The sequence below is a fragment of the Cololabis saira genome, chromosome 10, assembly GCF_033807715.1.
Source record: "Cololabis saira isolate AMF1-May2022 chromosome 10, fColSai1.1, whole genome shotgun sequence".
Lineage (NCBI taxonomy): Eukaryota > Metazoa > Chordata > Actinopteri > Beloniformes > Belonidae > Cololabis > Cololabis saira.
In genome coordinates, this window is record NC_084596.1 from 40,664,912 (window position 1) to 40,687,496 (window position 22,585).

The following is a 22,585-nucleotide window of genomic DNA, read 5'->3' on the forward strand; positions in this document are numbered from 1 at the left end:
GGTAAGAAATTTATATTATTCAGCACTGTGTATATATACTTTTTATTTGTAAGAATACAGGCAACAGTTAAAGCAGCACTATGTAACTTTTCCACCTTAATATAATATTTCCAGAGTCATTGTGATGGTACATCAACTTCCAACAGGTTTAATGAAACCTCTGTCATGGTCTGAGGGGTCTGTATCGCCTTCACTGGCACTATGTAACTTTGAGGAGCATGGTAGGAACCCTGCCACACTAAAAAACTACACATTTTTACGGCTTTGACTGCTTTACGGCATACGTCACTTCCCCCTCCTTCCCGATTCGTAGTCGAGACGAAAATGGGCGGGGCGTGGAGCGCAGAGCTCAGGAGAAGCTGGTAACCCGTTGCTGTGTTGTGGCTGCAGCAGCTCCACACAACAGACGTGGGGAAAAGATCGCTAATGGTTTAACTTTTCACCGGTTTCCTGCTTGGAGGCAGAACCAAGGATGCCGAGTATCTGAGATAACAAAGAGTCGTCGGCTCGGTTGGATCGCGGCTGTAACGACCAAACATAACCTTCCACAGTAAACCACAAACAAACACTCACACAGACCGGGGTCGGATCAAAACACGGGTTTAATTCCCGATTCTTCTCCAGCTAAACGCAGTTGCCGGCCAGCTCTCTGCGGTGCAATTAACCCCAATCTTCAGATAAAACTAGTTTGTTGAGGAAAAGATATTAACTCTATTTGTAGCTGCAGAGGAAAAAAATAATCTGACAAGGAAAACAAAAATATTGCTCACGCCTCGGAGCCTCTTCAGCATAATATAGCAGTCAAAAAAAAGAAAAGAGAAGTAAGAGTGATACAAAACATGTATTGTATGTTGTACTATTATACTAATTTATTGAAACACATGGCGAGTCAAACATTTACCAAAGCAGCTGCCAAACACTCCTAAACAAGGTAGCCTAAGACGTGGGTTCTGCAGAACTGCGGCAGTAAATCCTCATCGGAGCTCCACTCTTTGATAGGGATTTCATATGGACCCAAACCGTTAATAATCATTATTTTCTCCATATACTGCTCCCTGGCTTCCTTGTTTAAGGTATCCCGGTAAATTCCAGTTCCTTTCCAGCAGTTTAACATCTTTTTTTTTGCGTTCCGTCTGTTCACTTGGTGAAACAGAAAAGCGTCCCGTCTTCTCTCAAAACAAATGCACGCGACGGGACAGGAGTTTTCCGGCAGTACGCGCTGGTGCTCATGGGAAACGTAGTGTTCTTTCTGGTAAAACACTACCGCTTTTGTCCAAAAGATGCCGCCAAACTCAGAAAAGCTGAAAGTTACGTTGTGCTGCTTTAATATATATAGTATAGTTGTAATGACTTTGAGAGTGAGTTTTAAGAGTGAGAGTGAGATTTTATTTACCTGCAGACTTTTACTGGCTGTGTGTGTGTGTGTGTGTGTGTGTGTGTGTGTGTGTGTGTGTGTGTGTGTGTGTGTGTGTGTGTGTGTGTGTGTGTGTGGTGTGTCAAAAGAGATTTGCCATTAGACATGTTTTATCCTGTTATGAAAAATGTGATGTTTAAGAAATATGTTTGAAAAATGTGATGTTTAAGAAATATGTTTGAAAAAATGTGATGTTTAAGAAATATGTTTGAAAAATGTGATGTTTAAGAAATATGTTTGAAAAATGTGATGTTTAAGAAATATATGTTTAAAAAAAGCCAATACAGAACTGGACGCTGATTAACGAGCATTGTGTCTGTGTGTCTGTTAATTTAATACATCCATGGTTTCACCCCCCCCCCCTTTACAGGGGTATAACAATGGCAGGTAAAAACTCCCCTAGTGGGAGAGAAACATTAAATGGCAGGAAAAAGTCCCAGGACCTGCAGGACCTGGATCTGGACCTGGACCAGGACCTGGACCTGGACCTGGATCTGGACCTGGATCTGGATCTGGACCTGAACCTGGACCTGGACCTGGACCTGGACCTGGACCTGGATCTGGACCTGGACCTGGACCTGGACCTGGACCTGGACCTGGACCTGGACCTGGACCTGGACCTGGATCTGGACCTGGACCAGGACCTGGACCTGGACCTGGACCTGGACCTGGACCTGGACCTGGACCTGGGGGGATCCTCCTGCTGAAGATCAGACGGGGATTTAGGGATTTAGTAAATAGTTATCATTTTGGTAATTCTAACGTAACCAAAAACAGAACAGGTTTGATTTAATATCAGGCAGTGAGAAAAACAAGGTTACGTGCCCTTTTATGCTGCATATGTAAACTCATGGTTTCAATTAAACGTCATCTGGTGGTAAAGTTTTCCTTCTCCTCCAACGCGAGAGCGTCCTTTTTGACCGCTCTCGCGTTCCGTACACGCACCGTACGTAGAGTAGTGCACTCGGTCCAAATGTCCTGTTTTCAAAGTCCACCGGCTGGAAAAATGAAGTGCAGAGCATTCAGTTGATCAGGGGATTAAAGTGATTTAGATTGTCGGGTGAGTTCGAGCACGTTGGGACAGTTTAAACACATATATGTGAGTTTCTGTTGGGAATGTGTTCATGTGTTTTTCCAGAGCTAATCTCTGCAGATCACTCGTGCTGAACTTGTCTGTGCACGTTGCTTTTGTTTTTACCCCCGAGAGCACGAGTGAAAAAAGATATGAAATATGTTTTTAAATGATCAGGCGTTTACGGAATCGTCCCCTATTTTATATATATATATATATATATATATATATATATATATATATATATATATATATATATATATATATATATATATACACATACAGGACTGTCTCAGACAATTAGAATATTGTGATAAAGTTCTTTATTTTCTGTAATGCAATTTAAAAAAAAAAAAAAAAAAAAAAAAAATGTTATACATTATGGATTCATTACAAATCAACTGAAATATTACAAGCCTTTTATTATTTTAATATTGCTGATTATGGTTTACAGTTTAAGATTAAGATTGCCAGAATATTTGAATTTTTTGAGATAGGATATTTGAGTTTTCTTAAGCTGTAAACCATGATCAGCAATATTAAAATAATAAAAGGCTTGCAAAATTTCAGTTGATTTGTAATGAATCCAGAATGTATGACATTTTTGTTTTTGTAATTGCATTACAGAAAATCACAATATTCTAATTTTCTGAGACAGTCCTGTATATATGGAGCTGAAAAGGGACGCACTTTGTCCAGTATTACTGTGAGAGTCAAAAAATAGTCATAAAATGCCAATGGAAAATGGCATTGAGCTAATCAATCAATCAATCAATCAATCAATCAATCAAATTTTATTTATATAGCACCTTTCATCCAGGTACATGAAATACAAAGTGCTTTACATTTTGACAAATAAATAAATACAAAAATAAAATTAAAATGGGGAAACCAATGCACACTGACATAGCCTACAAAATAGTTAATTAAAAGGAAATAATGATAAAAGTTCAAGAATTAAGGCTAAAAAAGAATCAGTCCACAACAATAAAATATAACAATAATAAAAACATTACAAGAAATAGATAAATAAATAAAACAAATACCTCTAAAAAATGTTAAACAGAATAAAACTATAACATTTGATGCTACCAAAGAGATGAGTTTTTAGTCTACGTTTAAAAATGTCCACATTTCTAGCTCCTCTCAGATCCTCCGGTAGGCTGTTCCACAGTTTTGGAGCATATTAGTGGTTAAAAGCAGCAAATGTTTGAGTTCTACTCTGTGGAAACAGCTAAAGAGGAAGAGCCAGAGGATCTGAGTTCCTTCCTGGTTCATAGAATAAAAACATCTCTGAAATATACTCTGGTGCAAGCCCATGTAACGCTTTATAAACTAATAAAAGAACTTTAAAATCAACACGAAAACTAACAGGTAGCCAGTGTAAGGATTTTAAAATGGGCCTAATGTGTGCTCTCCTTCTAGTCTGAGTCAGAACTCGCGCTGCTGTTGAGTTCATAAGTTATTTTGTTCTGTTTTACTACAACTGTAGCTACAGTCATGGCCTTTAAGGCACAAATATGTTTACAAGTTTTCTACAGACTTTCTGTTTGCACTTTTGTTATTGCACTAAAAATGTGCACTATTACAGAATGGATGTTCTGCTTTCTTTCTATTGTTTTATATGAATGTATACAATTTTAAGTTAAGCAGGACAGGTTTCTGTTTAAGAAAGATACTTATTTTATTCAGTTAATTTTGTTATTTTGTATTAAAGTGAATTGCTGGATAATAATTTGTTTTCCATGTGTTCATGGCATTCAAAAATATGCATCTAATTCAATTCAGGTTCGAGTCAAACAGTTAAAAAATCGTTTCACTCACAAAAAAAGGGGCTAAAGGTGAAGGCCCTTGCAGATGACGTGTCCCTTTATTTATTTTTCAGGGAGTTGGCAACCCTAACGTGCACGGTCCAGCCCGGTTAACGGTCACCCGCGGGGTCCATGGCTGAGCTGTACTTCGTGGGCGTGGACGTGGGCACCGCCAGCGTGAGGGCGTCGCTGGTGACCCGGGACGGCGTGGTCCGCCGCACCGCCCAGCAGCCCATCAGCATCTGGGAGCCGCAGGCCCAGCACCACGTCCAGTCCTCTGCACAGATCTGGGAGAGCTGCTGCAGCGCCGTGCAGGTAGGGGGGGTCAGACACCCGGGGTGGACAGGTAGGGGGGGGGGGGGTCAGGCACCCGGGGTGGACAGGTAGGGGGGATGGGCGGTATGGACTAAAAAATGTATCACGATCATTTCTGGCATTTATCCCGATAACAATTAAAATGACGATAGAAAAATACCAATTCAACTCCACCTTTGTAACTATAAATCTATCACCACATTCAGTCTGGAGCCCCCAAAACACTGCTCTAAAAGAATACTAAATACTACTAAACGACACCAATTGAATTCTTTCTTTCTTTCTTTCTTTCTTTCTTTCTTTCTTTCTTTCTTTCTTTCTGGCTCATTTCTTTCTTTCTTTCTTTCTTTCTTTCTTTCTTTCTTTCTTTCTTTCTTTCTTTCTGGGTCATATCTTTCTTTCTTTCTTTCTTTCTTTCTTTCTTTCTTTCTTTCTTTCTTTCTTTCTTTCTTTCTTTCTTTCTGGGTCATATCTTTCTTTCTTTCTTTCTTTCTTTCTTTCTTTCTTTCTTTCTTTCTTTCTTTCTGGCTCATATCTTTCTTTCTTTCTTTCTTTCTGGCTCATTTCTTTCTTTCTTTCTTTCTTTCTTTCTTTCAGGCTCATTTCCTTCCTTCCTTCCTTCCTTCCTTCCTTCCTTCCTTCCTTCCTTCCTTCCTTCCTTCCTTCCTTCCTTCCTTCCTTCCTTCCTTCCTTCCTTCCTTCCTTCCTTCCTTCCTTCCTTCCTTCACGTACATTGGGCGTTGATTTAACACAGAATCATAAATCAGATTTACACAAAAACGTCATCTACGGGAATTTATCGTTTTTACCGCGAGATGACAAATTCTTACTGTGGGGAATTTTTTGACGGTTTATCATGAACGGTAAAATATCACCCATTCCTACCTGGTAGGGTGGGGTCAGGCACCCGTGGTGGACAGGTAGGGGGGGGTCAGGCACCCGTGGGTGTCCAGCTCTGAGGAGAAGCAGACAAAGCCAGACCTCACTACATCCAAACAGAGACACCAGCACACATGTCCAGCTGTTCAGCTGCAGCAGAGACTGAGCCCCGTTGACTGATTTGAGTCCCAGACAAGAACACCAGAATAAAGAATAAATCATAGAAAAGTGGAACCATGCTCAGATATGAATGATTTAATGTAAAAGCACAATGACATGTAAATAATAAAAAACTGTTACAAACATTATTACATTATTACGAGCAGGGGAGGAAACACTGTGACGCGCATATAGTTAAAAGAATTCAGTTCCACTCCAATGATGCGTCTGAACATTTATTCTTCCCTTGCAACCACGTTAAAATACTTCAGGTACCAGTTACCGAGACATTTGCGTGCGTGAGTGCGGTCAACAGAAAAATATCACCTCCTCGAGCTCACCCCCTCTCTGTCAAACCCTGACCAGGTGAAGGGAATGAATGAAATACTATTGTTGCTGGTACCGCCCATGCCCCGGTGAACACGCCCACCACCCAAAGTGTCAATGAAATGTGCAGGTGCAATACGAGACCATGAACATAAAAGCAGAGGAGACTTACAGCTCCTACACTGTTATTTTGCATAATGTCTTTTTTTTTCCTCATGTGTCTTTCATTTCCTGGCCTTGATTGTGTGAGAGGCGACTGAACTTAGTGTGTGGGATCCAGAGTCAGATGGGCGGCAGCTGAAGTGAAGCGGGGCGTGTCGACCAAACGTAGGAAGAAGCTTAGTTCACGTCTTATTGGTGGATTATAGTTATGGATCATTTCCCAACTAAAAGCTGTTCAAGAACAGACTTTGGAGAATGGTTAAGATATTTGAGGTGGATGATTAAGGTAAAATAAGCAATATATAAAATGGTGTTGTTGTAACTAAAGACAACGCGTTTAAGCAAATACTCAAAAGGGAAATGAGAAAAGAGTTGTGTTATGGATCCGTGTATGATTAATTATGTCTGAGTTTTGGTGCTCACCTCCCAAACAAAAGAATTAAAGCACAGAAAAGTCTTTTCTTTTTCACATTAAACATAAAAAAACACATTTTCAGAACCTGGAGAAAATCAGGTATACACTACTGGGCTCTGAAAATAAGTTTTTTTTTAAAGTGTGCAGACCTTTTTTGACCTTAAATCCTCCACACAAGTGTAGTAGTTAATTTTTGACTCTAACCCGTATTTGGTTGCTGACCCAGGCCTTGTCATGCTGCTTCTACAATCCGTTTTAGTTTTCAACTATACTGTGTTTCACTAAGTGCCTTGTAGCAATCGGTTTGTCACTCTGGTTATTTTTGTTAAGCCTAACTTCATCGAGTGACAGCAGGGGTAAGGGAAGTTCTCTGTGGGGGGGAGTTTAAGGTTTTGTTTATGTGAAAGTGAAAATCAATAAAAAGAACTATGAAAGAAAAAAACAAATTTCAGTATTTTTGAGCTATTTTGGCTTCTTTGTTAAAATTGTGAAGTTTGATATTTTCTGAGTGGCTGCAGCAGATGTCTCGGATCGCGGGAAACTTCTACATTTTTAACATCACCATGGTTACAGCTAGGGCTGTTCGATTAATCGATTTTAAATCGATTTTAATCAATTTTAAATCGTAATTATGTAATTAGAACGATGTTAAAACGTGAAAATCGTAAAATCGATTTTTTACTTTTTTTTTTTTTTTTTGTCTGCACACATATTAATGATTGATACCATATTAATGATTGATGGAAATACCTCTCAATACCTGCGACAAGTGCCCCATCGGAGAGGCTCTTTAGTGTAGGAGGGGGCGTTGTAACATGCCACCGGGCATCCCTCAAGCCAGATGCGGTAGACCGGCTCGTGTTCCTTGCAAAAAACTTGCAAATGTGAATAGCAAATGTAATGACTGACATTACACACCTCTACCTCCTTCATGGGTTGCATTATTATTTAGCATGCAAAGACCCAGTTTAGTTTAATTAGGAAATGTCTTGTTTTATTTAATTGGAAATATAACTTACTGTATGTTTGCAAGTGCTGATTTGCTGATTTTTTTTTTCAGAGATAAAACTTTATATTTTATTATATTTCTTAAAACTTTTTTTCAACTTATTTTACAGAGTTTTGCACTTTATTCATTCATTTTTGGTTTAATAAGAGCAAAGTTTGCACTTAAAGCCCAATGGGGCAAATGTTCAATAAAAAAACAGCATATTTGAAATCATTTCTTTGCCTTTTGTCAATTCACAAAATAATCGTAATCGTAACCGAAAATCGGATTTTGAGAGAAAAAAATCGAGATTTTATTTTTGGGCAAAATCGAACAGCCCTAGTTACAGCGCCACATAGCGCCACAGAGTCAGCCATGCTCTGGACATTTATCCGATTCTCTGAACAGTATGTAAACTCAGACAAGTGATTGGGTCTTCTGGATGTCTTTATCTGATACGATCAGAAATCCGATTCCTTTGCTGCATGTAAACGTACTGTGATGTATCCTGGGATCATGTGGTGTTTCGGGTCTCGGGGAAGCCTACTAATGAACCCGTTTATAGTCTCTCACAAGTAGGCCTGTGTTGAAAAGATCAATTTTCTGATTCTAAATTGATTCTCATATTAATTCCTAAAAATCGATTCATATGTCTAAAGATCGATTTTTTTCATTTTTTTTTTAACTTTTGCTATTTTTTTGTTCATACCCAAAAAAGGAATGTCTTGTCGGACACGAGAATAACTGCCATGTTATTGCCTTTAAATATGTTTAAAGGTATGAAAACATTAAAGTTTTCAGTTATAATTGCATAAATTGTCTATATTTCTTTGCTTTATATACTGCCTTGGGGTTACATTTACATAAAATACTAAAAACCAAATTCTCATAAATGGGAAAAAATAAAAGCGATTTCATGCATCTGTTTGCTGCCCTGGATCTGTTTGGTAATTCTGCCCCACGATGTTTCTGAAAGCAGTTCTATCAGCATTCTGGGAGCTGATTGGTCCTTACAGCATCATTAGCTGCCAATACTTGCTGTTGAATCTTAATATAATAGTATTAATATGTTGCATAACTACACAGTCATATAATTCATGCAACAGCTCAAAAAACTGTTTTAATAACTAACCCAAATCAATATCAGAACCAAATCTTGATAATCGATTCAGAATCTTAAGAATCAGAATCTATTCTTGACATTTGAATGGATCCCCAGCCCTACTCACAAGCTATCTCACTGTATTACCGTCATTACATGAGAACGAGCTGAACCGGTGGGATGTTTTAGACTGAAGAGCTAAACCTGACACATTTGTGTTTGTTGCAGAGCGTCATCCAGGGTGTGCCCAGCGTCCAGGTCCGGGGGATCGGTTTTGATGCCACCTGCTCTCTTGTGGTTCTGGACAAAAGCTTCCAGCCCGTGGCCGTGGATCGGGATGGTGAGGGACTTTTGTCATCGCACGCTCGCTCTCATTTCTGTGCCCTTCAGCACACTTTATAGTGGTGATACTTTTTTTTTCAAACTTTGTGTTACTGTAAAAACTAAAATACAAAATAAATATTAAAGCTGCAAGCAGCGATGAATGGGCCCTCGCACCCTTGTGCACGTTCAGGCTGCAGTGGAAGAGCTTGTATGACTTGATGTAGATTCTTCAGGCCTGGACATTTAGCGGAGGAAACCACCCACAACTCTCTGTATCAAACCATTCAAGTTATGGCAGAAAGTAGGAACTATCAGATATCGACCAATCAGATGAAGGGGCGGGGCTAATTTAAAGCAATTATGTTCAAGGACTCAAAACAGAGTCCGATGACACCACCCACCAGTCTTTATGTCAAACCATTCAAAAGTTATGGCAGAAAGTAGGAACTATCAAATATGGACCAATCAGATGAAGTGGGGGGGGGGCGCACTTTTTCGCGTCTAGCGTCGCCACGGTAACGCTTTTGACTGAGAAAATTAATGCGTGTCGTCGCAGGATGTAGACGCACATTTTGATGTATAACACACCTGGGTGTACGTTACGGTTCGGGGGCGAAGAAACAGTCGAACAAATGGCATAAATTGCGGCAAAATTACAGGATTAATTCAAAATGGCCCGACTTCCTGTTCGGTTTCGGCCATGGCGCCAAGAGACTTTTCTTTAAGTTGCGACATGATACAGGTGTGTCCCGATTTTCCTACATGTACGTCAAACCGTATTGTGGGGCTTGAGGCACAAAGTTTTCTAGGGGGCGCTGTTGAGCCATTAGGCCACGGCCATTAATGCAAACCATTAAATATCACATTTTTCACCAGGCTGGCTTGCGTGCAAAATTTGGTGACTTTTGGGGCACGTTTAGGGGGGCAAAAAGGCCCTCATTTCATTGGGAAAACAAAAAAAAAAAATAGGAAAAAAATTCCTACAGATACAATAGGGCCTTCGCACTGTAAGTGCTTGGGCCCTAATAACACGGATCTACATGCTGATGAACACATGAACAGACAGGATACCAGGGTCGGCACAATACAGTTTGTCTTTTCTGAGTTAATTTCTGGTTTTCTGGGTTACTTTTCCAACATTTCCACCGAGAGTAAAGGTGACAGGAGCTTCAGTAGCTCCCGAGTGGGATTTGAATTAAGTCCATATCATCTTTAGTCCATATTACTCTTGAGCACATAGAGAATTTACCTTGATATCTGATAGATAGGTGACAAAGAAATAATAATAATGAGGTGCATGTTGTAGTAATTGTTAAAGGAAAGAAAGAAAATGTTCATAATATGTTAACATAAAAGGTCTTCTTTTACAACATTCATGTGCTTCACCCATTTGTACCAATACTTGTCAAAATTATCTGTGCAGAGTCTGAGAGAAAATGTCAGCCTTTCCATGACATCTCCTTTACAATTGTCACCCACTCTCTTTTTGTTCGTGGCTCTTTGTTTAGCCATTTCCTCGTTATTATTTTCTTGGAAGCTACTAGTAATATTTTAAGGAGGCATTTGTCTGAGGTATTTAGTTTAGTTGGTATATTTCCCAGATATATTGTACAGAAATTATTATGTTTAATCTTAGAGCCAATTATGGAATTTATTTCTGATGTTATTTCTCGCCAATAAGATTGGATTGCCGGGTAATTCCAAAATATGTGTAAATGGTCAGTCATAGAGTTGTTGCCATTTTTTTTAACATTTTATTCCTGGGGTGATGAAGAACCTGATCATACTCTCAAATTCTCTCCATTGGCCGGAACCCGAGGTGGGGGATTGTATCTTCCATATATTCAGCCTCTCTTCCTCTGTTATCATGAAGTTTGTTTCCTTTAGTGGTGATACTTTTTACATCTGCTAGTGAATTCTCTTCAAAATGTGTCCCTGTGAGACATTTTTTGCTCCAGCCGTTGAGCATCTCTGGAACAGTTTGTTCCTCGGTAATGTAATGAGATACTTTATTGATCCTATTAAGGAAAAGACCCCTCCCTTCCCCCAACCAGGTCAGAGGTCTAAGTGAACCTTAAACACGTGGTGATTCATGTTTTTTCTAATCAAGCACGATGGATGCTGAGCGCTCAGCTTGTAATCAGGTTAAGATGCTTATTATAACCTGCCTAGAAAGGATCTATCCGACAGGTTCCTGCATCACCTCTCCGGAGAGTAATCTTGTGATTTTTTTATTTTTTGGTTTTATTCAGTGTTAACCAGTACTCGAGTTGTAAAAAAAAATCAGGGGGGATGGTGGATTTTATCATATGGGGACAGATAATTTGTGCTGATTACTAATAATATAATATATTACAAATAATAGCACTGACCAAAACACCTGCAGAAATACTGCAGGAATGACATAGCAGCAGTTAAATGCAGCCTTCTGTAAGCTTTAAATATCCACTGGTAAACATCAAATACATCAAAACACAACAATAAAAAACAGTTTTCTGAACTTATCAATATGACTCTGTCCTTCACAGGATAAGTAACATGGATCACTGCAAAAACAAGAATATTTGTCTTATTTCTAGTTAAAATGTCTTAAAATTCCACTTAAAACAAGACTCATCACTGGAAAAAACAATTTTCCCCTGTTTCAAGTAGATTTTCACTTGAAATAAGTAGAAAAATCTGCCAGTGGAACAAGATTTTTTTGCTTGTAATAAGATGATAAATCTTGTCCCACTGGCAGATTTTTCTACTTATTTCAAGTGAAAATTTACCTGAAACAGGTGAAAATTGTCACATTTTTCTGGTGTTATTTTTCTGGTGATGACTCTAAATGTTGAAATAGCAGTAAAACCACATTAATTGATGAAATGACATAAGGGATGGAAAGGGGGGATGGCAGTTTTACAGGGGGATGATTTGGACCGTTTTTATTTCAGGGGGGGGATGCCATCCCCCCTCATCCCCCCTCAACTCCAGTACTGGTGTTAACTCTTTGACAGTGTCTAGTTTCTGCTGTTGGGAATCCCTGACCTTCTCCGTGTGTGTCCTGTTTGTTCAGGTGTCACGCAGAGGAACGTGGTGATGTGGATGGACCATCGCGCTGCAGAGCAGGCCACTCGCATCACAAGCGGCGGCCACCGGGTCCTGAGCAGGGTGGGGGGGGTCATGTCACCAGAGATGCAGCCCCCCAAGCTGCTCTGGCTGAAAGAGGTGAGAGGTGAGCGGGGGTCACCGCCGTGACCACCGGCCTCTGTGCTGCTGCTGTTCCTCTCTCAACTGCCTGCTTGCCCTGTTACCACGGAGTATTAGGGCCAAACTAAGACAAAAAAAAGGAAATTATGAGAATAAAGTCGTAATATTATGAGAATAAAGTCGTAATATTATGAGAATAAAGTCGTAATATTATGAGAATAAAGTCGTAATATTATGAGAATAAAGTCATAATGTTGCAAGAATAAAGTCGTAATATTACGAGAATAAAGTTGTAATATAATGAGAATAAAATCGTTTCGGACACGTCCAGCCGAGGGGATTATATTTGTAGGAGGAGGACGTTAGATCTGCTAGGAGGGATGTCAAGAAGAAGACCAAAGAGATGTATGGACCAGGGCTGGGGATGGATTCAAATGTCAAGAATCCATTTCGATTCTTAAGATTAAGAATCGATTATCATGATTTGATTTGATCCGATACAATTAGATTCCGATATTGATTTGGGTTAGTGTTATTAAAACTGTTTTTTGAGCTGTTGCATGAATTATATGACTGTAGTTATGCAACATATTAATACTAGTATTATCAGAGACGTTCAATAAACGAGACAGCCCACTACGGTTGGGTTTCCTGTATCTGTGTCACGTGACTGCCACGCCCCTTTAGGAGACCGGAAGCAGGTCCTGAGTCTATTGAGTCCTATGGGAAAAGTGAACGTGAGCACAGATTATTACCAATTCCTTCGCCCCATAATAACCTAAGTAAATATGGGACCCATTTTTCAAAAGCCACAAACCTTCTGAACATTCTGACACCAAAATGGCAATTTTCAGACCGACAGATTAGGAGAAAATGAACTTTGTTTGAGACCTGTCTCTGTCTGAGCAACACACTCTCGCGAGATTTGGCTCTCATCGTTTTCCAATCGGATAAAATGAAGTTTAAAACTAAAATAAAACTTGCTTCTTTGCTTAATAATACTGTTATTGTTATTATTTAAGTCTTTTTGGAAGAAAGTTGTACTGTATCTAGTGTTGTATGTTCCAAAACGATGTGGGGAGAGGGCCACGCCCACTTAGGAGACAGGAAGTGGATACCATTTCATACCATTGGCAGTAACGGTAATGCGCTATCTTCTGTAGATCTTTGGCATTATATTGAGATTCAACAGCAAGTATTGGCAGCTAATGATGCTGTAAGGACCAATCAGCTCCCAGAATGCTGATAGAACTGCTTTCAGAAACATCATGGATCAGAATTACCAAACAGATCCAGGGAGGAAACAGAGATGGATGAAATCGAGTTTATTTTTTCCCCATTTTGAGAATTTGGTTTTTAGCATTTTATGCAAATGTAACCCCAAGACAGTATATAAAGCAAATAAATATAGACAATTTATAACTTATTATAACCTAACACTTTAATGTTTTCATACCTTTAAACATATATAAAGGCAAAAACATGGCACTAGTTATGGTCCTGTCCAACAAAACATTCCTTAAACAAAAAAATAGCAAAAGTTGTAACGTAATGATGAAAAAAAAATCGATCTTTAGACCTACGAATCGATTTTTAGGAATTAATGTGAGAATCGATTTAGAATTGGAAAATCAATCTTTTCAACACAGGCCTAGTGTGGACATAAGAGGACATGCAGTTAGTTGGTGTGAGAGAAGATGAGACGGAGGAGAGGGTTGGATGGAGTCAGATGATTTGCTGTGGCGACCCCTGAAGGGTTCAGATGAAAGGAGGAGGAGAAGAAGAAGAAGAAGGTTGGTGACGGTGACTCATTCCTCCACATGTCTCTCACTTCATCAGAACCTAAAGGAAAGCTGTTGGGACAAAGCCGCTCACTTCTTCGACCTGCCAGACTTCTTGTCCTGGAAAGCAACGGGCTCTTTAACGAGGTGGGTCTTCTGGGATGTAGCCACCGTGGTCGTGGGGGAAAAATCCCTGGTTCTTTATTGTACATTTATAGACACTGGCGAGCAGAAACACGTGAACAACTTAGAATTAACCGGTTTTGTGTGTTTCTGAGAGGCATAAAATGATCTGATCATCATCCAAGTCACAGTCGAAGACAAACGCACTGCCCCCACTAGGGCTGGGGATCGACTCAAATGTCAAGAATCGATTCCGATTCTTAAGATTCAGAATCGATTATCAAGATTTGATCCGATTTGATTCCGATATTGATTTGGGTTAGTGTTATTAAAACTGTTTTTTGAGCTGTTGCATGAATTATATGACTGTAGTTCTGCAAAATATTAATACTAGTATTATATTGAGATTCAACAGCAAGTATTGCAGCTAATGATGCTGTAAGGACCAATCACCTCCCAGAATGCTGATAGAACTGCTTTCAGAAACATCATGTGGCAGAATTACCAAACAGATCCAGGGCAAACAGAGATGAAATCGAGTTTTATTTTTTCCCACATTCCGTTTTTATTTGTTCCATTTTCGGTCTATTTTGGTTTTTAATTTTTGAGCATTTGGTTTTTAGCATTTTTTGCAAATGTAACCCCAAGACAGTATATAAAGTAATGAAATATTTATGCAATTATAACCTAATGTTTTCATACCTTTTAAACATATTTAAAGGCAAAAACATGGCACCAGTTATTCTCGTGTCCAACAAAACCTTCCTTTTTTGGGGATAAACAAAAAAATACCAAAACCAAAAGTTGTAATGTAATGATGAAAAAAAAAACAATAAATAAATAAAATAACCCCCCCCCAAAAAAAAAAAAAAAAAAGATCTTTAGACATATGAATCGATTTTTAGGAATTAATATGAGAATCGATTTAGAATTGGGAAATTTTATTTATTTTTTCAACACAGGCCTAGCACCCACGCTGATAACGCCCAAAGTCTCTTGTTTTTTTTACGGAACAGCCATTTAACATTCAAAGTGTTAAACGGGAAACGCATGAGTGAGCTCCTTCAGCCAATACCTGGTTGAACTTTCCTCTGCTGCTGGGATTTATAAGTTACACGGTTTCAGGCCCAGGCGCCATGCCACGATACAGCAGCCAGGTGCTTTCTCATTACAGTCATTTAGTTTTTGCTGACGGTCAGCTCTCCCTGCAGCACAGACGCCCCCCTGCGCGTGTTAATCTATTGCCTCACCACAGGTTCCACCATTTGCTCACTGGGACCACTTTCAAATAATCAGCGCATGTTTTGTGCAGGACTATGCATCATTTCTCACTTGAGGTTTGGTGATAAAATGTGGATGTAAGAGACCGGTCAGGTGAGTCATTGTCAGATCATGAAGTGTGTGTGAGTGTGTAGGGGATTGGGTAACGGGAACCGCAAAAATGATGTCAAGACTCCCAGTTACAAGATGGTGAGTCATGTAATCTGAAAAGGCGAGTGAATGTCGCCGTGAGGCAAACCCTTCCCGGCAGCTCTGGACCAAACATGCTTGACGTTCGGGAAGAGAAGTGACCTGCTGCAGCTCGGATGCGTTAGCAGGACGTCTGGTCCGATGACTGACATCATCTCAGCGGCTCTGAGGTCTCTGCTCTGACTGGACCACCTCCTCTCTTCCTGAAACCATTCTGTTGTTGATTTATGTTCATGCTTAGGTTTAGGGTTATTATCCTGACGCTTGGCGCAACTTCAACTGAGCTCCAGCTTAATTCAATTCACTCACTCGCTCATCACTCATCTTCTTCCGCTTATCCGTTCCCGGGTCGTGGGGACATTAGCCTCAACAGAGATGCCCAGACTTCCTTCACCCCAGACACTTCCTCCATCTCTTCCGCCATCTCTTCCGCCATCTCTTCCTCCAGCTCTTCCTCCAGCTCTTCCTCCAGCTCTTCCTCCAGCTCTTCCTCCAGCTCTTCCTCCAGCTCTTCCTCCATCTCTTCCTCCAGCTCTTCCTCCAGCTCTTCCTCCATCTCTTCCTCCAGCTCTTCCTCCAGCTCTTCCTCCAGCTCTTCCTCCAGCTCTTCCTCTAGCTCTTCCTCCAGCTCTTCCTCCAGCTCTTCCTCCATCTCTTCCTCCAGCTCTTCCTCCATCTCTTCCTCCAGCTCTTCCTCTAGCTCTTCCTCCAGCTCTTCCTCCAGCTCTTCCTCTAGCTCTTCCTCTAGCTCTTCCTCCAGCTCTTCCTCCAGCTCTTCCTCCAGCTCTTCCTCCAGCTCTTCCTCCAGCTCTTCCTCCAGCTCTTCCTCCAGCTCTTCCTCCAGCTCTTCCTCCAGCTCTTCCTCCAGCTCTTCCTCCAGCTCTTCCTCCATCTCTTCCTCCATCTCTTCCTCCAGCTCTTCCGAGGCGTTCCCAGGCCAGCCGAGAGACTTATGGCCCTTTTGGACTAGTCCTTACTCGGCCCGACTCGGCTAGTCACGCCTCTACCCACCTCCACCCGTTTTGTCCCCGTTTGTTTTTCCACATCCAGGGGAGAAGTGGGCAGGTTGGGGTGAAGCTGCTGTGACGTACTCGATTGCGCAACCGCTTTGTTCATGTCGGCGCTGATCAGAAATCAGCTGGAGCCGCGAGCGGCTGAGAGTAAAACAGCCCGTCTACATCGCTTTTTTAATTTTTTCTCGACAGCCACCAGGTTTATGAACATCTGCACCTCAGAGTTGGATCACCAAACAGACGTTTTGCGCTTTATAATAAAATCGCTGCGAGCCGCCAGTCGCTCTCGCGCTGACTCCCGCTTCCTGATTCAATCGTCTGACGGCCCCGCCCCCCGACCAATCAGTGGCGTGGAGGGTGGTGACGTCAGAAATAGTCCCGGCTCAGCCCGGTTAGAACCTCGCTGAAATGGTTACAGAAAAAGTATCAGCTTGGAGCGGCTCTACCCGCCTCAGCCCCTAGTGCAAAAGCGCAAAACGGGGCCGTGGCGGGTAGAACCGAGGTGAAGCGGCACTAGTGCGAAAGGGCCAATAGTCTCTCCAGCGTGTCCTGGGTCTTCCCCGGGGTCTCCTCCCGGAGGGACATGCCTGGAACACCTCCCTAGGGAGGAGGGACATGCCTGGAACACCTCCCTAGGGAGGAGGGACATGCCTGGAACACCTCCCTAGGGAGGAGGGACATGCCTGGAACACCTCCCTAGGGAGGAGGGACATGCCTGGAACACCTCCCTAGGGAGGCGTCCAGGAGGATCCGGTACAGATGCCCAAGCCACCTCAGCTGACTCCTCTCAATGTGAAGGAGTAGCAGCTTGACTCCGAGCTCCTCCCGGGTGACCGAACTCCTCACCCTATCTCTAAGGGAGCGTCCAGCCACCCTGCGGAGGAAACTCATCTCTAAGGGAGCATCCAGCCACCCTGCGGAGGAAACTCATCTCGGCCGCTTGTATCCGCGATCTTGTCCTTTCGGTCACTACCCAAAGTTCATGACCATAGGTGAGGGTAGGGGCGTAGATTGACCGGTAAATCGAGAGCTTCGCCTTTCGACTCAGCTCCTTCTTCACCACGACGGTCCAGTACATCGACCGCATAACTGCGGACGCTGCACCGATCCGTCTGTCAATCTCACGCTCCATTGTTCCCTCACTCGTGAACAAGACCCCGAGATACTTGAACTCCTCCACCTGAGGCAGGACTTCTCCACCCACCCGGAGAAGGCACGCCACTCTTTCCCGGTGGAGAACCATGGCCTCGGTCTTGGAGGTGCTGATTCTCATCCCTGACGCGTCGCACTCGACCTCAAACCGCCTCCGCAATTCAATTCAAATCAATGTTATTTATATAGCGTCTATTACAACAGAAGTTGTCTCTGGGATCTTTCCAGAGACCCAGAACATACAGAGCTTACATGATCTTGTAGGACATTTTGACAAACCTGGGACTTAATTGCTCGCCCGTACAGCGAGCCCAAACCATGATGTTCACGCCTCCACGATTGGCTGCTGGGTTCATGGTTCGACGTCGGTATGTTGCACCAACTTTGCACCGTACATGGAGCCGAGTCCTCTTCCCCAGAAGTTTAACTTCACCTAAAGTGTCTGTCTAAACCTCCAACTCGTTTCAGGAAGCGGACTCCACATATGCAGACTACTGGCTCCAAAGAGCTTTAGTTCAAATAATTAGTCCAAATTACTTGTTTGGTGGGCGTGTCATAACTATTTGTGTTATCAGCTTAAGAACATTATATATTTCTATTATTATGACTTGGATGAAGATCAGATCGTATTTTATGAAAGATTTGTGCAGAAAGCCACTAAATTTCTAAAGGTAGCATCATTTTTCCTTGTTAATGTCATTTCAGTAGCAATGAAAGACTTATGTTCCACTGACCTATAAACCTTTGCTTCTACTGTTAATGTGTTTGTTTACGTACTGGATTATTATCCTGTAGGAGCACAGTCCTTGAATCAAATGTTTATTTAAAAAGACTGCAGGGTTCTTCGAAATATGTATCAAAATATTTTTGACACTGTGGCCTTCACAAGATTAGCTTAACAAATATGTGCAGATATGGAGGCGGAATGTGATTGCCATGAAATGTGAGCCGGCTAATGCCGAAGTGTGGCTCTGCGGGCCGTTCCACAGGTCTCTGTGCACTCTGGTGTGCAAGTGGACGTACTGTCCCCCGCAGGGCTGGGACGCCGGATTCTGGACCAGCATCGGACTGGAGGACCTCCTGGAAAACAACTTCTCCAAGATAGGCAAGTTTATTTAAAGGGGATTAATACCTTTAAACTAATAGCTATTTTAAACAGGCCTTGAATGTCTTAAAAACAAACTTTTGATTGTTTTTGCTAAATAAATTAGAAATTCAACCTCTGAGCCATTTCTTTATCTTCCCAGTCTCTAACCTCATTATCTATGCAGGATTCTGAGTGGGCGGGGCTATGATAATGAGGAATGTGCAGATTGGCTGCCTGAATGATGTGATACACCGCTACGAAAAAATGGGGAAAGCTCCGGCGTGGAGTCATTATTACACCGTGTCCTAACTGCATGCGATGCGAGCGAGCGTCAGCGACAAAATCAATTCCATTGCTTTATTTTCTATTGGACTGTCCTAACTGGACGCAGCGCAACACGGCCGCCGTTTTGAGCTGAACATTTGTCGGACGCGGGACGCCCTGCTTCTATTTTCTTCCTGCCGCTCGCGTTGAAAGCCAGTTGAAAGCTGTAGGAAACAGTCACGGATGAGAAACGGCTGATCCAGTTAGTTGAAATGAGAAGTTATCTCTATGATTCCTCCTCATTTCACTACAAAAACCTCAATAAAGTGGCAGCTGCTGGAGGAGATGGACAGAGAGCTGGAAGTTTCTGATAAGATAAAAAGATATAATAATAAGATAATATATAATAATAATAAGATAATATTTCTTTCTGCCACTTTATTGAGGGTTTTGTAGTGAAATGAGGAGGAATCATAGAGATAACTTCTCATTTCAACTAACTGGATTAAATATCACAATATCAAGCTTGTTTTCTGTTTAGAAAGTACAAACGTAGGAAGATAACAGGTACTCACCCATCTTTTACTTGTCTCTTTACTCTTTTAGGAGTTTCTTTCAGGAGCGCACGGGCGGGTAGTGCGTTGAATAAAGGCTGATTTATGGTTCCGCGTAAAATCGACGCCGTATGGTCTGCGTTAATGTAACGCGGAACCATAAATCAGCCTTATAAAGCAAGTTTCAGCTGTCAATCAAAATAACGTGGGGGGCCCATGATGCTTTCAGTGTGGACAGAGAGCGTCTGATGTCACGCAGTGCGACGCGATAGTCGGACGCTCACATGCAGTTACACGGTTTTATAGTTGTGGTTTCACGCATCGGAGGCCAAACCTCTGCTCCTGTCATGACGTCACGACGGGAGCAGAATCTTATTGGCTCGTAGAAGTCACATGACACTGGACGGCTCATCCAGGCGGCTGTACAGACACTGCAGAATTTGGTTGCTTTCCTCCTTCTCTGAGTTGGCAGGAGAGACCACTTTATATATGTTAAAGCAAGAAAAAACATGATTTTCATAATAGGTCCCCTTTAAAAACAAACCAACATTCAGTTTTCCACTCGCTGTGGAATTTCTGTTAAGATATTGTGTAAAGGACCATATTGAGTCATAATTTGTTTAGTTGATATATTTTTTCTTTATGATAATATTGGATTTGTCATGAGTATAATGTCAGTTGGTTATTCTTTGGATGTGTCTTAAAATTGTGATTTCTTTCGTATATATTGTATTTTGTATGTATTTAATATGATTTGTGTGTTAATTGACCGGAATTGAAAAGGTCCGGTGGGCCTGCGGCTTTGATCATCAGCTGGCTTTCATGGCAGCCGGTGTACAACTTAAAACTTCCCTGGGCCTTTCATATAAGATTGAGTCTTCTTTGAAATCTGTGGCTCTGTCCCGGTCAGTCCATACATTCTTTATAATACGATGGTGACCAACGGACAATCACCTATTCGTCTATTCGTATGAGAAGAAAGAAGTTCCTTTGTTTGCATTCTTTGGAGAGCGCAGCGAGGTCTTCACGGTGTCGTAAGGACTTATGAAAGAAGGTCGTCATGATTCTGGATGCGACCTGAATAAAGAAACCTTACGCATCAGCCGAGACTCTCTATTGTCTTCAATCAGGTCTGCTACATATTGTCTTTTTCTTGTGTTGTCATCCAGGCAGCGAGACGTGTCCCCCGGGGAGTCCGCTGGGCGTCGGCCTGACTCAGGAGGCAGCGGCAGATCTGGGGTTGACCCCGGGAACGGCGGTCGGGGCCTCGCTCATCGATGCCCACGCTGGAGGCCTCGGTACCTCACACACACACACACACACACACACATTCACCAGAGAACTGGACACTTCATTTACTCTCTCTGCTCTACGCAGCATATGGCGCTGTTCCACTATTACCTACTCATCCCGACTCAACTCGCCTCGGTTTGGTTCTTTCCCAATAGAGGTCTAACGTGTCGAGCAGATACTTTTCTGTATCTATTCTGCCGAGGTTCTAAGCGGCTGAGTCGGCTGTATCTGACATCATCACACTACAGACCACTGATTGGTCGGGGGGTTGGAGTCAGACGTCTGAGTCAGGAGGAGGAAATCAGAGAAAGAGACTCTGACAGATTCTTGTTCATTTTATTCAACAGGCAATGGCAGCAAAAGTCTGTTTCATGATCCAACTCTGAGGTGCAGATGTTCATAAACCTGGTGCTGAGGAGAGAATTAAAAAGATCTAGACGGAGATAAGGAACGACCAGATCTACCAGGAGCTCTGTCTCTTATTAGCTGCTCACGGCTCCAGCTGACTTTTCAGCAGCACCCAGACAAACAAACCAAAAAAAACAAAAAAACGTTTCCGCTTCAAAGCTAGGGCTGTGCGATTAATCAATTTTAAATCTAAATCGGATTTATTAATCAAGACGATGTTAAAAAAAGGAAAATCAGAAAATGGATTATCCTTTTTTGCAGCTGGCTGCATTACAGACGGAGCTCGTCTAGTCATCTTTGTTTGGTCAAGAAAATTGTAAATGTTGTCACTTTACTAAACTCAAGGAGGATTTACAGCATCTTTCAATTGCACTTCATTCACAATAGGGAAATTTGTTTGCTATTTTTCTTTAAAGATAAAGATAAAATATTTGAAACAATTTATTCCATTGTCTTTTGTAGTTTTACCAAACAAATCGAAATCGAAAATCGGGTTTTTAGAGAAAAAAATCGGGATTTTATTTTTGTCCAAAATCGCCCAGCCCTACTTGAAACTTCTCTCACTCTAATTTTTTAACTTGATATCGAACACAAGTCACAGATCCAGCAGCACATCTATCATCTCCTCCAGGTTCTACATCTTTAGTGTTGAGAGAGTTGTAGAGTTAGAGTCTTCTTCCTTTAGATCACACAATCAAATACGTCACAGCAGCTTCACTCCAACCTCCTACTTCTGGGTATTGAAGAGAAACGAGGGCGAGTGAAGTCGGGCCGAGTAGGTACTAGCGTAAAAGCGCCATAAGATTACAACGAGGGAAGACAGAGTGTCCTTAGTAAAGGATCAGTGGGTTATTTACTGTTTCCATCACCAGGACAGCTCAGACCAGCTCAGAAATCCAAACATCTGCTTTTGCTCCGTGAGCTAAACTGCTGGTGAACTCTGACCTCTGACCTGCGGCCGGGACCCCTGCCAATCACCCGTGGCTGTGTCGGGCCAGAGGTTAAAACACTGCATGCGTTTCTGCTGTCGGCCCTGAGCCTCTGCACCCCCCCCACCCACCGCACGGCGACTAACCTTCCACCTTAAACTGAAACCAGCTTGACAAACATTATTGCAGCAGTCGTGTCGCCGCCGGGGCCCGGGTGGAGGTTGGACAGCTACTTCAAAAAGAGGGAACGCTTCTGATCTGTGGACTGTTGTGATACGTTTCTGGTGGGAATCAGCAGCTTGGAAACTGTAAATTAGGTTTCGACAAAAAAAAAACAAAAAAAACTTGATG

General features: G+C 41.9%; 1 protein-coding gene across 2 annotated transcripts in view; it reads left to right on the plus strand.

The window, feature by feature from the left end:
• The first annotated feature begins 2,338 nt into the window (after nt 1–2,338).
• The window catches only part of fggy (FGGY carbohydrate kinase domain containing), a 53,458-nt gene continuing 33,211 nt past the window's right edge, over nt 2,339–22,585 (plus strand). The window contains exons 1-7 of one of the 2 annotated variants that reach the window (XM_061732915.1): nt 2,339–2,474; nt 4,372–4,612; nt 8,873–8,984; nt 12,027–12,178; nt 14,000–14,088; nt 18,689–18,808; nt 20,778–20,902. In XM_061732915.1, the coding sequence (XP_061588899.1) occupies nt 4,430–4,612; nt 8,873–8,984; nt 12,027–12,178; nt 14,000–14,088; nt 18,689–18,808; nt 20,778–20,902 (781 nt within the window). In that variant the 5' untranslated portion in view covers nt 2,339–2,474; nt 4,372–4,429. Of the gene's footprint in view, nt 2,514–4,371; nt 4,613–8,872; nt 8,985–12,026; nt 12,179–13,999; nt 14,089–18,688; nt 18,809–20,777; nt 20,903–22,585 lie in introns of both variants that reach the window. The other variant, XM_061732914.1, reaches the window with a different exon arrangement.